The sequence below is a fragment of the Melospiza georgiana genome, chromosome 2 (assembly GCF_028018845.1).
Source record: "Melospiza georgiana isolate bMelGeo1 chromosome 2, bMelGeo1.pri, whole genome shotgun sequence".
Taxonomy (NCBI): Eukaryota; Metazoa; Chordata; class Aves; order Passeriformes; family Passerellidae; genus Melospiza; species Melospiza georgiana.
In genome coordinates, this window is record NC_080431.1 from 14,453,816 (window position 1) to 14,470,092 (window position 16,277).

General features: G+C 39.5%; 1 protein-coding gene across 3 annotated transcripts in view; it reads right to left on the reverse strand.

Annotated features, from left to right (window-relative positions):
* The window catches only part of APP (amyloid beta precursor protein), a 194,249-nt gene that overhangs the window by 36,587 nt on the left and 141,385 nt on the right, over nucleotides 1-16,277 (reverse strand). For all 3 annotated transcript variants that reach the window (XM_058019171.1, XM_058019170.1, XM_058019169.1), the window contains 4 exons: nucleotides 15,327-15,401; nucleotides 14,989-15,147; nucleotides 5,420-5,548; nucleotides 3,238-3,337 (listed from right to left, as the gene is read on the reverse strand). In XM_058019171.1, the coding sequence (XP_057875154.1) occupies nucleotides 3,238-3,337; nucleotides 5,420-5,548; nucleotides 14,989-15,147; nucleotides 15,327-15,401 (463 nt within the window). The remainder of the gene's footprint in view (nucleotides 1-3,237; nucleotides 3,338-5,419; nucleotides 5,549-14,988; nucleotides 15,148-15,326; nucleotides 15,402-16,277) is intronic.

Here is a 16,277-nt window from a genome sequence, read left to right on the forward strand (position 1 = left end):
CTCCATTTATCACCAAGAATTACATCAATTGCCAAGAGTGACCTCTTTTTTAACACATTTGCATCACTGTACCTTGTGAAATCATTTGCAGCCAGAATGCCAGTCTCCCACCCAAATGACCTGCTTATTCTTTCCAAGTTTTTCAGAGCCACCATGGTCAGGTGACCTCTTGGTGCAACTCTCAGACTGGCTCCTTTTCCCTTTGCCCCAATATGAACAAGAGACCAGCAATATCCTTTCTCACACATCTGGAATTTGCTGCTACCTTACAGTGCCTGAAACCCTTATGGGACATTTGCACATCACACATTGGTCAAATGCTTAGGATGAAAGCCCTCACTTAAATTAAGTGCTGTTTTCTACCCTCTGGAGTGCTGTGAGTTTTCCAACTATCTATATGCTCCTATAACACCCACTGTTAAACCTACATCAGTTGGTGATGGACACCTGCAGGTAAGGACTAAAATTCTGTTAAATTTTACCCTAAATTCCTACCACCATCTTTGCTGGACTTACAAAAATAATAAGAAAAGGCTGCAGCTGGATTTTTTCATTTTGGATTTTGCACATTATAACAATGGCTGTAAGCCTGCCTTTTAAGGTAGGAACTTCAAACATGACCTGTATTTTAAGGGAACTCCAAATGTCCAACAGCTAGACTGCGATTTATCAGATTAACTGTGCAAAAACAGGGCATATTTTTAGCAATAGGAAAAATAGAGTGAAAAACAGCACCACATTATCTTTAAGAAGAATTAAACCCATGGGACAAATTCATGGCAAACTGGATTGCATGCGTATTGCTGCTTATAGAGTTACTTGTTTGATTCAGGGAAAAACTACCTTTGTCAGAGCTCTGTTATCTAAAGCAAAGATTAGCCATTCCTCAAGGTAAAAACTTTTCATGAAGAACTCTACAGCAGAGTGGAACAAGAAACTAAAACTATAATCAAGTAAAAAAATTAACTAAAACTATTTTCAACTATGTCTCCTTAGATGGAATTTATTAGTTAGACACTCTGTGTGAGATGCTCTTACCTCGTTTATTTTTCAAATTTTCTACTGACTCAGACTTTCTAAGTCAATGGTTCCAACAAAAGGTATTTAATCAAACATCTTTTTACTGAGAGTTGTAGTATTTCTTGGGAATGCTATAAAGTTAAGCTTTATTAGAAGTTTACTTTCCCACAGATTTTGCAGCTGCAAAAGATGTCCTTTTCACATGGGTTTAGGAAGAGTACAGAGACTAAAAAATTCAGTAATTTCAGAAGAGAATTTGAAACAGGCTGATCAGAGTGAGAAGGCCCAAAGCTAGAAGGATACTGTCTTCTTCAACTCATGGGAATGAGCTCTGCAAACTTCATTAAAACCAACACGTAAAACAAAGCTTAGGGACAATATTATCAACAAGAAGAACATTGATACTGAAAGACATTGCATTATGGAAAACTATTTTATCTAGATCTAATATTTAACCCAGAAAAGATAGTACTTTAATCTGTTGCTTAGGAACTCCCAATTATGAAAACTTTGTTTTAATTGCTTTAAACTTTGCAATGCATTGAACAGTTTTTAGCACAGCCTAAACCACAAAAAGAAAAAAAAATCAAGATAAGGAAAAACTGCTCAAGAGACTGTAACAAATATTTTCTTTGTGAATTCTTGCTCTCAACTTATTAGGAAAGAATCCTTAATAATTTTAGGCTCTTTTTTTGCCCCTAAAAATTAGTATTACATTTGAGATTAGGAGTCAGATTCCTGTAAACCACTCAGCAGTTACTAGACTTTTGGTCTCATGCCACTCCAAAGATTCTGGAATTCTTGTTCCACTTCAGTACATAGAAAGGAGAACAAAATTGACAAGAACATCCTCAGCAACGAGCATTAACATTACCAAGAACAGAAAGAAGAAATTGAAGTTTGAAGCAAAAACCCCAAGGGAATGATAGCAGTGCAAAAAGAAAACCAATTGAGCATCTCAAAGACCTCACAGTACTGACATCTTCTTTCTACAGAAATGATATGCTTTCAAATTATCAGTAAGATGTTGTTCCTCCCTGAATGACTCTACATCCACAGACTGAGACTGCTGATTGTGCCTTATAATTGTGGAGCACAGAAACACACAGTTAAGGACAATTACTAACCAGATATCTTCTGGCTGCCTCCCAATTCCTTCCACTATTTCTTGATCTCATCTCCAGCCCTCTCAAGCAGAAGAATATCTCTGTCATAACTCATACTTTGGGCAAATGAATCCACCACTACTCCCTGTCCATCCCTCCCTGTCTTAAATGCATCCTAATCCTTACTGCAGTGCCACACCTCCCTCCCTCATGTTTTGAAGAAATCAGTGACTTATTTATTCAGCTGAACCTGGTTACTAGTGAAATCAATACATTAACTGCCACTTACTGCCACAACTTGTGCAAAAATGACTGTCCCATCTCTGACCTTTACATTTAACCATGTGTTATTTTTCTTAAAGACAAACACCAGCAACATGATGTCCAAAACTGAGTGCAGTTGCCTTGCTGCAATAGCAGCAATTGCAAAGAGTGAGTGCTGTACTGGAGATCTCTGTGCTGCAGCAATGCCACAGCCAAGGGCAGGAATCTGGATGGAAGGAAAGGCCATTCTCCCTCACAGCTATCTGCCATTACAGCTCTCAGGAAAGAGGCAAACATAGGTATGTTGCTGCTGGATTCATCCACAGTCCAGCCTGTATGCTGGAAAAAATGGGAGGAGCAGAGACATCAATTTGATAACTAACCAAGAACTAAAATGCATGACCACCAGGATACTGTCAAGTTGATACCTACACTTTTCTCAGATCCTTGGCTCTGCAATCAATATTTAGCTGTGGGATTTCCAAATGGTCTATATCATGTATAAATACTTACCAGGTAAACTAAATATCCAAAGGATAGGGTTTGCCTAAATCTCATTGTCAACTGCTGCATCTCTATAGCATGGAAGGCTCCAAATGTCAATTGACATATTTCAGGGAAGACATTTACAGCAGTATGATGATGCTACTACATAGGTTATACAGGATTTGTCTCCCAAGGGTTAATTATAATTAATTCAACATTTAAGAATGTTGCCAGATTTACTCTTCTATTTTTCAGCTGAGGAGTATATCATCAGGAAAAGTGAGATAATGTATTTTTGCTTTTGGTGGTAATTTCTCATCACAGAAATATATGTCTTTTTCTACGTGAGTAGTTTGCATACCAACTTCATCCTGGATCTCCTCTGCCACAGCAGGCACATTGTAGAGGAAGGAGAGAGACTGGTTCATGCGTTCATATATCACACGTAGATGTGTCATGACCTACAGAGACAAAAGCATTTGAAGGAGGGGGATACTATGGATAATCTGACATTATCACAAATTTCACAGATTATAGGAAGCAAGACCATTTTCACTTGTGCAGGTATAAGGTTTCAATATGCTCTATGTATCAAAACTGTCAAACCTACTACAAAACTCACCTCTCTCCTACAGCTGCTGAAAAAATACCAATCTAGATGTTGTTCCATAGCCACCTGAAATCTCATGGAAATGCAGTAATTTAAAGTAGGAGTTTACATTTGCTGTGGGGCAGAACATGCACACAAGCAGCTATTGTGGCAGAAATCCACAGCTTCGTTCTTCTTTCAGAAACTTCACATTTGCCCCTACCCATAAGTTTTCACATAACATGTAAACCAAGTGAGGCACAGTGATTGCTGCATCAAAATATTTCAGGTGTTTGGATTTATTTATTTATTTATTTACTTCCTAATCCAAATACTGTGAAAAGAAACAGCTCTCCAAAGAAAAAGAAAAAAGAAAGGCAGCATTTACAAATTGCAAATATTTCAGCTGCAAACAAAAATATTTTCCCCCAGAAGCATTACTGCATCCTCTCATTTGATTACAGCTCTATTGCCTCAAGTGCTCTCACATTGTTATGGGCTGAGTTATGACATCATATGATATGTGATGTGATCATATGATATGATATGTGCTCTCCCAGACTGCTATCACCTTTCTTCAGTAGAAGGAGAAATTGAAGTGTATCTTAAAAGACTGACAAGATAATTAGGCCTAACAAGTAAAATGAGTTGCAGACAGCAATTTTAGTGAAATGGCAGCATGATTTCTTCAAATCTAAATACTTATGCTATTGAATAAAATATTTTGTTTTGAATTTTTCACTGAAAAACATTTCACAAACAGAACTCCCAGGCCACACTTCTCCAACCATCTGACCAATTCTAGACACAGAGATGCTATATCAATACTCATTCCTACAACGACACGTTAGACAATACACTGCACTTCTTGTATTTGTACATCAGTTTCTATTCTTCACTAGTGCTGCCACACAACCTGCACTCTGCAAAATTTCATTGATTTTTGTCATTAAATAATCCAATGAGACTTGGAAAAAAAAGTTATAATAGATGCTTAAGACAAGGCAAAGACACTAGTCAGTGCAGAAGACTTTTAGAAATGTGCATTCCTCATTCCAGCAATTTCAAGACAGCACAATATCAATGTACACATCTGGCTGAAACAGATGTTTGAAAATCTAATCTGCCATCCAGGGAGGTACATGGTTTTGATTTTTCTTTTAGTGATGTCAGTCAATTTAAAAATTGTGGCTGGAACGGTGCCTGCTACTGAATCCTACAGAGGGAACAGCAGCAGATTCCACAGATTCCAGCACACTGTTTTTACAGCTTATCCATTGCGACTCCAATTTTAATTGCTGTTTTGAAAGCCAAATACATCTTCAATCTTGGGTGTTTTCTTTCTGCTTTCTTGCCCTCTATGATTTATGAAGACAAGATAAAAGATATTCTAAAACATACGCATTGAGGACCATAGTAACATTCAGCAGTTAAATGCCACGAAGGACAGGGTCTGTTTTAAAAGAACACATTAAACTTGAGTGCATCACAGTAATCACATTTATAATCATTACAAGTGCCTCTGCAATGACTATAGAAAGGTTGGTCACAGTCAGATGGCTACACCACTTCTGATTCTGCCACTTCAGCTGAGAGAAGCACAACCATGTGCTGTTGCTAAATCTAATATTGATGTTTTTCCAGAGGTATTATTTACCAAAGCACTAACAAAGGCTCTCAGCATTAATGGTCTGGAAGGGTCCTCAGAGCATGCCCATGACTGACTCATGGTCCAGATAAACAAAAAACCTGTACTCAGTTCTTCTCAGAAGAAAAATCATACTCACATTACTCTATCACTTTGCCTTAATCTTCTGGTGGAAAACAGATTAGTTCTGATTGCATTTAAAGCTGTGCATGGAAAGGAGCTGGGTGTTTTATAGGAAATAGGTTGACAGAAATTTCCCAATAGTTATGAACTAACACAACCTCACTAACCATCAGTGGGGATTACCTGAGATCTGATTTGGGCAGCTTTCTTTGGGTCCACCATGCGGACGTGTTCGAAGTGTTTGAGAGTGTGCTGTCTGTCCTTCTGCTCAGCACGCACATACTTCTTCAGCATGTTGAATACATGACGAGGCTGCAGGGAAAGGAAAAGAACAAAAAAAATCCATTTAGAATGACATATGTTTTCATTTCTTACACTGGAGATGTATCCCAAGCCAAAAGCCCTTGGTGCTATCTTCTGAAGGCAACTCTGACTGCTATAAGGAAGATCTTCTCAAATGAACACCATCAGGATGCACCATTAAATAGTAGATGTAGGCAGCAGATAATGTTCCTGAGAAGGGTGTTCATATTTCTATGTTTCTATGAATAATCAATCCCCAGACTTGACTGCAAAACTTAAGGAAAAAAAAACCCAACACAATGTTCCTGCCCTGTCATTATTGCTATACCACCAGAGGAGAAAATAAAGGAAAGGAACTACAGAGCTGAGTTACAGAACATACACATCCAGAACACACTCATCCAAAACACACAACTGACTGAAAACCCGTAAGAAAAAAGAGACATCTTCCCAGTTTTCTGAAGTTTCTCAGCTTACATGCCAGATTTTGCAAAAATATGAAGTCTATTGTAAATAATATTAATCAGTAAAACCTAATGGATATATATGCATTCAGGCAGGTAATTGAATACAAAGAATGGAAAATAAGGAACAGGAAAGGGAAAAAGAAAGGAAAAAGGAAAGAAGGAGAAGGAGAAGGAGAAGGAGAAGGAGAAGGAGAAGGAGAAGGAGAAGGAGAAGGAGAAGGAGAAGGAGAAGGAGAAGGAGAAGGAGAAGGAGAAGGAGAAGGAGAAGGAGAAGGAGAAGGAGAAGGAGAAGGAGAAGGAGAAGGAGAAGGAGAAGGAGAAGGAGAAGGAGAAGGAGAAGGAGAAGGAGAAGGAGAAGGAGAAGGAGAAGGAGAAGGAGAAGGAGAAGGAGAAGGAGGAGAAGGAGAGAAAAGCAGTTGAAGGGAACTTGAAAATATACACAGTGATGGCAGAGACTGAAGGCTAAGACATGTATTCCTATGTACTTTCCTGCTCTGCACAATAACACAGTGCCAAAACAGGAAGTGATCTCCAGCATCCAGCTAGGACATCCATCTTTAACTCTGAGATTATATGGATTCTGGAAATGCAGTCCCCCTTCTCTCCATTCCCACTTGTGGTGCTGTGCTTGTGCATCCTACCTAAAGCTGCTGAGCAGGGGGAGGGAACAGAAAGATGACCTTACCGTGTGGCAGATTAAAGAATGAACAGAAGCGATAAAGAGCCTGTCTAGGCACTGACAGTGACACAGTGAAGAAGGTATGGAAGTGATAAAAAAAGTGTGAGAAGCTCTGTGCACAGCTTTCCAAAGCAGGAAGAGCTGTGGGTGAAAGTGAAGTTTTAAGAAGATTTAGATTCATGGACAAATATAGAGCTTAAACTGATTTAACATTTACACAAGAGATGAATACTAAGATATGGAGTCCAAAGATTTCAGAATTTCTTCAGTTTAAGAGAAGCAACAGATTAAAAAATGTCTGAGGAAAGCAAACCAAAGGTTATTTGATGAAGAGATGTCAGACAGAAATAGAGATAGGAAGCCATATCTTGCCAGAGAATTAAACTTAGTGTCTCCAATGCATGAGAGAAATAACTGAAAGTCCCCAAAGCCAAGTACTCTCAGATGAAGTTGCAAGAAACTGTGGACAAATGCTGGAAAGTGAGTAATCCTCACAACCTTGTGGGAATGGCCAAACAACTGAAATGTCAAGTGTAAAGCTCTACTGAAATGAAGGCTAAAATACCAGAAAGTTCAATAACAAGAAGAAAATTTTGAAGACAGAAAATTTAGCTACCTTTCCTCACAATTCAACTTTTCTTGTCCCCAAGACATGTCCAGGTAAGAGGCCAGAGCATGCTGATTAGTTAGGAATAATATGGGTACTGTGTACTCCAGAACTCTGGACTGGCTGGCAAGAAGCTTAAATCCCCAGTCTCATGGCACACACTATTCAGGCAAATGCAGCAAAAAAGATACACCTAATAAGATGTGAACACACCAATTATTTCAAGCACATACTGTAACATCATTTGCTCCCATCAAACTCACTCCAAAGCTCCCCCTTCTCAGGTTCAAACGCCTGTTTTTATCTACAACTAAGAACAACTGAGATTGGTTGTAGTCCTTGTTACAAGCTATTGTAACTGTCCAGCAGATGTGCTCATGTCTTTGGGTATTTTTTAGTTGTCAGTTTAAAATCCCATTTATGCTGGAGAATGTTGTTGAAATACTATTTTATATAGCTTTCCTGAGTACCTGGGGACTTGCATGCATTCAATACCTGTGGACAGGTTCACAGACAATGTATCTGGGCTACACAGGCTACCTAGGGTGACAATGCACCTTTAAGAACTAATGTTCTACCTAGAACTGTAGAGAATATGCCTTGCCTCTTATTTGAAAGATGAGTCATTCTGTGGTCTTGTATATGAGATCTAAAATGCCCATAATCCAGTTTCTAGCAAGTTATAAATAAACATGCAGATGTCCCTATACTGATCCTAATCGGCTATTTCAGAATTCAAGTAATAATAATAAAATATAAGTATTAAGTAACAATAATAAAATATTAAGTAATAATAATTAAACAGTGCTGTTTCATTGAGCTTGGAAAATGGAAACATCACATGTAGTTTGCATGGCTAAAATCTCTCCTCATGGAAAAAAAAAATCTCTTCTTGTGGAAATCCAAAATATTTACTACAAAGAAACCACACTAAAACCATTAGAAAGCAGGTCTGTGTATTGAAAATGCAACTTCCTGGCTTTGTGCCATGGAACTTCCAAGGGAAATTCTAAACTGGCTTGTCATTTTGATCAAATTTCACTCTAAATCACAGAGGAAACTTTCACAACGCTATTTAACCTTGTCTTTAGAGAAAAATCAATCATCACTCCCTTCCAATTACTGCTCTTGCAATGTGTAACAATTGCTTCTTTTCATCCACTATTCTGAATACCTTGTGTATCATATTCAGTACATATTTCACTTGCTACATTATTAACTTGCAGGTCATGTTTCATCAGGGAGAAGTAGCTCATTTTAGAAACACTCAAGAAAAGCTGAACTGGATGAGTGCAAACACTTACTCATGGGCAAGACAAATAAATCCCCATCCAGATATCTATTCTTTGGAATTAAAGATGCCTTCTCATAATTTCTACTAATTTGCAACAAAACATGTTATCTCACACATCAAAATCACATTGCTGTAATGGTGTCCAAAACTTACATTTGCCTCCCCTCTCAAGGACTCCTCTGGTGACCAAATAAAATGAAAACCATTTGATTCAATCTCATTATTTGTTTTTCACTATTTCAACTTACTGAACTTTGACAAATTAGGACAAATTTTGTTTCTGCTCACTATTTTAAAACTCTTAATTCTAGATATAACAAACGTGCCAGGGTTTAAAACGACACTCTGGAAAATGGCATTACCTGACCACCTTTCTTGAAATCTGAAAAAACAGAGCTGAAATCCATGCTATTTCACAAAAAACCTACAGAATTAAGTATATGTGAAGAATTCCACAGCTGGAAATTAATGGGTTTGGAGAAGCAGAGCTGAAGGGTGGAGTATTAGAGCCAGACTGCCGTTTCCTGCTGCACAGGAGGATTTTTATCACCAATTCAGCAGCAACACTTTGGCCTGCCTCCAGCTGCATATTTCCACAGCAACCTCCTTCCACTCAGGAAATGCTTTGAGCTCCCCAAACTCTGAGACACTGAGCATGGGCCCCCCTGCAGATTCCTCTTCCCGGCCCAAACAGCCAAACCACACTAGTTTCAAACTGCCCTGCGCTCTCTCTGTGAACAGGCACTGCTCCCAAGAATAACAGGTACCAGAGTAAGTTCTGAAGAAAAGAAAACATGGAAAAAAATCAGATGGATTAATCTACATTACAGGGTTGATGTTAATGATCCTGCTCTTCTAAGCAAGAATTTCTATTTCAGTAAAATAGTGCTGAATTAGAGAAGAAGCATTTTAAACTGATTTTAAGGATTATATGCTCACTTTAATTTATGTGCAAAGTAAAGAGGTTAATTAATTACCTTTCAAAGTTTTCCTGTATGTTTCCCTCATCTGAAACCCTTTATTTCATCAATTTTCTTTTCTGCTTGTCTTTGTCACCCACCACCACCTTCCCACAGATAATGTGCCTCTCTTACCATCAAAGATGAGAAAGGAATACAGAAATCCACAAAAATTTGACATGCACATGAAAGAGGGAATAGAAGCAAATTAAAGAATCAATCTGCTCACAGAGAATGATGGATTTGAATTCACCTATTTAATGTACAAAATTAAGGGGAAAATTTTCAAAAGTTTTAAAAACTAGAGGCATATTGCTTCCAGCTGCCACTAATCCTCCTTTCCTGTAGTAAGCCCACCAAAGTTGATGAAACAATATACTATTTTGACACTGGATACTGAACAGCTGCACCCCATTTTCAAAGAAGAGCAAAGGACAGCAGCACAGCTAAGCTGCATCAGGAATCAAGAATGAGGATCAAATTTTGAGTTTCCAGGGAGCCTGCATTACATGCTTCTGAATATAAATATTTGGTTTTGCCTAATTTTATTTTCTTGTACGCCTTGAAACTATCCAATTTCATCTCTGTGTGCTCCCTCTCTCCCTTGCTGCCCTGAGTGGTACTCAGAGGCACACCTCTGACACTGCACTGGGCAATCATCCATGTAACACATGAAAAAAACCTGCAGTTAGTTTTGGATCTGATACAGGAGCTATTCACAAAGGATTCATGGACTTTTTAACCCTCCTAACTGCATGCAGCACTTCCATAAAAATCTCTATTTCTTTTTAACATTTACATCCAAATTCTTCCTCACAACTTTAGAGAAAGAGACTCCATCACTTAAAATATATAGAATCTATTTTTATAGTAAATATACCAATAGCAAACCATGTAACTTGAAGCAGGCAATGGAGCATTGAGGATGTTCTTACCCTTCCTTTTGCTGTTAATATATCAGTAAAAACATCTTTTATTATCTTTCACAAAAGTTGCCAAATTAAGTTCTAACTGTGCTTTGGTCTAATTTTTTTTTCTACAAGCCTGTCCTGGAGTGACTTTATGATGCTGAATTACAATTCATCCCCATTCATCTGTTTAGCTCAGAAATAAGTTTTGCACCTTTAAGACTGGTTCTGAGAGTGAAGAGACAAGGGCAGGGAAGAGATGCAGAGTTTGTTTTCAGTAACTGCACTCACTCCTACACATTCCTGCTCCTGGACTGTGGTGTCTGCGGACAGACAGACAGTGGGACAGAGCTTTCCTTTGCTTTTGGTTAGTTTTTAGCTAGCTAAGGCAGAGAAGTTCCCTGGACTGGGTTTTTTTCTTCTTCTTGGTCCTGTTTAAACCTGCTCTGCACTGAACACCAGCAGAGCTCCAGCAGCTCACACCTGTGGCCCACTGGGCCGGGCCTGGGCTGCAGCATTTCCAGCACCAGAGGGACTGATCAGAGACTGAGTGAGCTGAGCTACAGCCCACAAAGGGACTGCCTGATTTTATAACCTATTTTGGAGCAGCAATAGTTTTTATTGTTTAGTATTGTTCATTTTTTGTGCTGGTGAATGCTTTGCCTGTTGAATAAACAATTTTATTCTACTTTTCTCCAGGGAACTATTTTCCTGAACCAGTTGGGGAGGGGCTGCTTGAATCTGCTTTCTAGAGGAACCCCTTTGGAGGTTTTCTCCCAAATTTGTCATAAACCAGGACAAATACAAACTTTAGTGCCCAACACGTGGCTTGATAAAGTGGAAAAAACTCTGTACTGATTGCATTTTGGTTCCACTTAGTCTGAATTAGGATAAAGTAGTCAGTAGCCATGTTGCTTGAATTCACAATATCTCTCTGGGTGGAGGCCTTCATGTGTTTCTGGTCTCTAGGCATTTTTGATGTTTTTGTACCTTTCTGGTCCCTAGGCTTATTGTCTTATCCAGAGATAGGTCCAGTATTGTCCCTAAGATGTAGTTTTTACAGTAGAGGGGCATGGATTACAATAGCTATTGTGCTGGGCTTGGTGATAATGATTTATAGGGAGTTTTCAAAGGTACTGGACTCTGTTCTAGATATATATGGTTTATGGTTTCTTCATCCTACCCTGTGTCCTACTTCCAGTTCCTAGTAGTTTTGGGGATTTAGTAGTAATTGCACCCAGCTTGTTAGAGAAGGAACAGGGAATAAGGCTTTTCAGCCTTTCCTTTCCTTCTTCTCCTTTGAATCTCTAAAGTCATTTTTTGAGAATGTTCAGTTTCCCCTGAATGTTAAAGATACCACTATCCTGGTACTTAAGCTTTCTTTATATGGTCTGCAGTTTGTCTAGAATGAGGGCTGAGATGCCCAAAGGAGTGGATGAGACCCCTGACCCAGAAATAGACCCAGGTGTGGAAAATCCTGAGTGGTGCAGGAAATGGGAGGATATGGGCCAAAACCTGAAGGAATTTTTTGACCATATAGCCTGGCACTTGCCATGTGAACAAATTCAGAACCCAGCTGAGGTGGGGAAATACTTGAAAGAGAAGTGCCATGATGACTTTAAGGAGAAAAGGATCACTGCTGTAAGCTGGGCACTGGACTATGCTTATCACACACTGCTAGATACTGTAGGGTAGCAGATAGAGGCAGGGGCCAGGGAGACATATCAGCAGCTGCCCCAGTCACTCAGACTGCACCTAGCACCCCAGCTACTCAGGCTGTAGCTAAACCACAGTAAACCTAAGCCCATAGCTAAACCAGGCAGTGAGCCTCAAGCAATGGCTGTTGCTGCTAACACAAGAAGCAAGGAACACAAAACCAAAGCCAATTGGCCAGTGGGTGATGATGATCCAAGGGAAGGACTCTCAACACCAATTACTGACACAAAATCAGAAGTCACTATTAAGTCCTCTTCTCTTAAGGCCCTTTGTGGCCTGAAAAAATGCCCTAGGAACCTGTCGTGGACATATTTTATGAAAAATCCTTTTGCTAGGATTTTTTCTCCTGAGAAGCTGAGAGGCCTCAGAAATGAAATGCAAACAATGGTTATCTGCTGCTATGGAATGCAACAGGTGCATCTTTGATTGGTCTGATGTAGTTGTTTTTAATTAATGCCCAATCACAGTCCAGCTGTCTCGGACTCTCTGGTCAGCCACAAGATTTTATTATCATTCTTTTCCATTCCTTTCTAATCCTTGCAAGCCTTCTGATGAAATCCTTTCTTCTATTCTTTTAGTATAGTTTTAATATATCATTTTCTTTTAATGTAATATATACCCTAAAATAATAAATCAGCCTTCTGAAACATAAAGTCAAGATTCTCATCTCTTCCCTCGTCCTGGCACCCCTGCGAGCAACACCACAGGAACCCCCTTAAATATTTCCTGGGATACCCGACCCTCCTTCCAAAGATGATACATCCTCTTTTTATTCCTAAGTTCCTTCAAAACCTCCTCCTCTCTTTCAATACAACTAGACAATCATCCTGCTGAATTCAAGGTCAGTGTTTTCAAGTGCTTTGGCATGCACCTGATCAGCAGTTCAACACCTCAACTGTCATCAGCTACAGAGCACACAACCAAGAAATGCTGAGGCAAGGACAAGACCACCTACAAGAATGAACAAGGACTTAATTTAAGGACATTATTATTTAAACTGTTCACCCCTGTTATTTTTAAGATAAGTCCCTGTCTGGTAGCACTTTCAGCTAATGTTACCACCATGCTTGCTGCCTGCTCCTTTCAGAATTATTAGCTTTTGTAGGACATCTATAGGATATAACTCAATATAGGATGCACTTCTGTCTTTCAAACAGTACCTTCAAAACTTATTTTTACTGGACTAATGTCACCTTTCAGGCCTGGGGCTCTCCCCCTGACACAGAAAATGTATCAGTAATTTAAATGTCCTGGGAGCTGACTACAAGCTACACAAGCACAAAATGCAAGTTTTTCTGGTCCCAGAGTCACTTAACATTTTTTCCCCTTGCAGCTGAAGTTCACTTTGTGTCCTCTGCATTCCACATTTTGTCAGCTGTAGAGACCTTTCTGCTGTTATATGTGGTCCCCATCATACCCTTCAACAATCACAGATACCTGAAGAACCAAGCTTCCATCCTGACACACACAGAGCTTGAAATCAAATAATTTTACTGGAGGATTTTTCGGACAGGATTACATTGGTACAGAGCTGAACTTCAAAGCAGGAAAGCTTGGCTCCAAAGCCAAATGTGGAAGCCTACCTTTGGTGAACTACCCAAACCCACGGTGCAAGAAGGCAAACACGACCTGCAACCAGTCCATACACTTACCTCAGCTCTGAGCCAGACTCCAGCTACTCAAAAGAAGCCACATCCCAGCTTATAACTCACTAATCCATCTCCTAATGAGTTCAAGCCTTTCACTACCCTCACTGTGGTAAAAGGTTATAACATGCAACTCACACTCAGACCAAGTAACATCCTCTACCAATTTAACATCAACTAGGTTCATTTTCCACAAATTACTACTGCAAAATACATGGAAACTCTTCACACAACTATCCTGAAGTTACCCCTCAACACTTTTACCTAAGTGAAATATTTTAATTTTTTAAATTTAATTTTTACTTGGTGGACATGATAAAAGCATGAGAGTTTTGTACCACAGGATGGAGAACAAAAGTTCAATTATGATAACAATGATAAAGAACTAAGAGAATGATCACTTTTCCAAATAAACAGGTTTTCTCCTCAGAAGGAAAGTTACTGAAAATATGTAATGTAGTCATGTTAGTCATATTGGTATAGCTCCCTTTAAGGTCAGATTCACTAAAAGATTCACAGTGTGACAATGTTTTTTCCATCTAGGAAGTGTTCAAGAGGCCAGAGATACATAAAACTGCTCTCCCCCAGTCTTTTTGCAACTTCTCTTCCTCTGGAGGTCACTGACCAGCTATTGTGGTACTGAAACAAGTATCAGAGATATAAAGTCATTAAATTCCACTCAATCTGCATTCTGAATGCACATGTTTACACCCATCAAAAGCAGGCAACTTCGAATTGCTAGTGTGCTAACTTCATGCCATCCAACAATCTCACAAGATCCTTCACCAAACACTTCAACAGTTCAACAAACAAAACAAAAACTCACAACCATCCTATCTTTATGCTCCATGTTGTCATGGTGAAGTATCCTAATGTGCATTACTTGGAGGGACACCATCCTACTGCAGGATCTGTGAACTGCTACAATTTCTGACAACCAAATCACTTCCAGGTTATTTGCTGAAGTGTCTTTACTATTCATCTATCCATCAACAGGTATTCACATGGGGAGCTTGTGTAGGCACTTAGGCAAACTGTGTGACTGCTGTCACAGCCTTTGCACAGTGAGATCCGGGCTCCAGAGCTGGACTGCCCCTGGGCACATCTACATTCCCCCCAGGACAACTGCAATGGTTTAGACACAGCTGGCAGAGCCTGTGGTGTCCCACTCACCCTGGGTGGGACAGTCTGCAGGGCTGTGATGTAGTTCTCCAGAGCAATGCGCCGGCGGTCGTTCAGCATGGCTTCCACCCGTGCCATGTGAGTCTCCACAAGCTGCTGTCTTTCATTTGCTGCTTCCTGCTCCAGTGATTCCACTTTCTCCTGGAAATGCTGAAAAAAACATCAATCACAACAGAAACAGAGAAGACATCAGCACAGATGGGGAAAAAAAGGGCAGAGAATAACATGAAATCTCCATAAAGTAGATTATTAAATTTCATCACACCCAGCACCCCCTGTATCTTAACTGGGGCTCCAGATGGTAAGGTTGTGGTTGGATTTTCCTTTACCTGGATGACAGCTTTCTTGTCGGCCTTTGGCAAGCTCTTTGCTTGGCGTTCTGCCTCTTCCCACTCCCTCATGACCTGATGAAGAATATAAAAAGTGTGACTTTGCTATTTTCCTCCCTTGTCCCATAGCTTAGCAGCAGCCAAGCACTGCAGCTCCAAGAGTCGTATTTTTACATTCCTCTCCTCCTTTTATCTCTAAATAAAAAGGCAGTTACAACATTTTATGAAGGTAGGATCCTGTTATTAAATTAAAAAAAGACAGCACTTGTGTGTCTGAACACTGTGTCAAACTATCACAGCTCCCTGTGAAGGAACACATTAACCAGTCCTCAAGGAAGGGAAGTGGAGATCTCCACGGTAAACACACCAACCTTTTTCACCTCAGCCAGAAAGAAAACTGATTCCACTCTTTTTGTCCAAGGGTGTAAATTTCACACCTTGAACTCATTCCAATTGAATCATGCCACCTTTACTGGCACCATGAAAGCTTTTAATTTATTCAGACTGCATCATTGGCCTGAGTAGGGCAGATCAAAAATTACACATAATTTGTGCTAGTCCAGCTATTTGTCCAGAAACAGAGGCTGTAGAAACACTTCCAAGAACTGAATATGTATCTCAAGTACAACACTGTCAGAAAAATGTAGGAGATCTTTCAGTGTCATTTCTTTCAGCATGTATGAAGCCTCCTCTTCCTGTAATACAAACAGTAGTATTTCAATAGTCAGGGAGTGGGTTAACTTGTTGTCCATGAGATCTGAAACCTTTCTGTCCTCTGTAGGCATCACTCATTTCACACCTAGACAGCAATCTCCTCAGTAAATACATTTTATATAGGAACAATTGTTCCCACTGAATGAAGTGCACACAAATATGTGACTATTTATGTGCAGGATTAGCATAAGAAACCTATAAGCAATTACTCACAATGTGCATTTCCTTTCCTTCTCA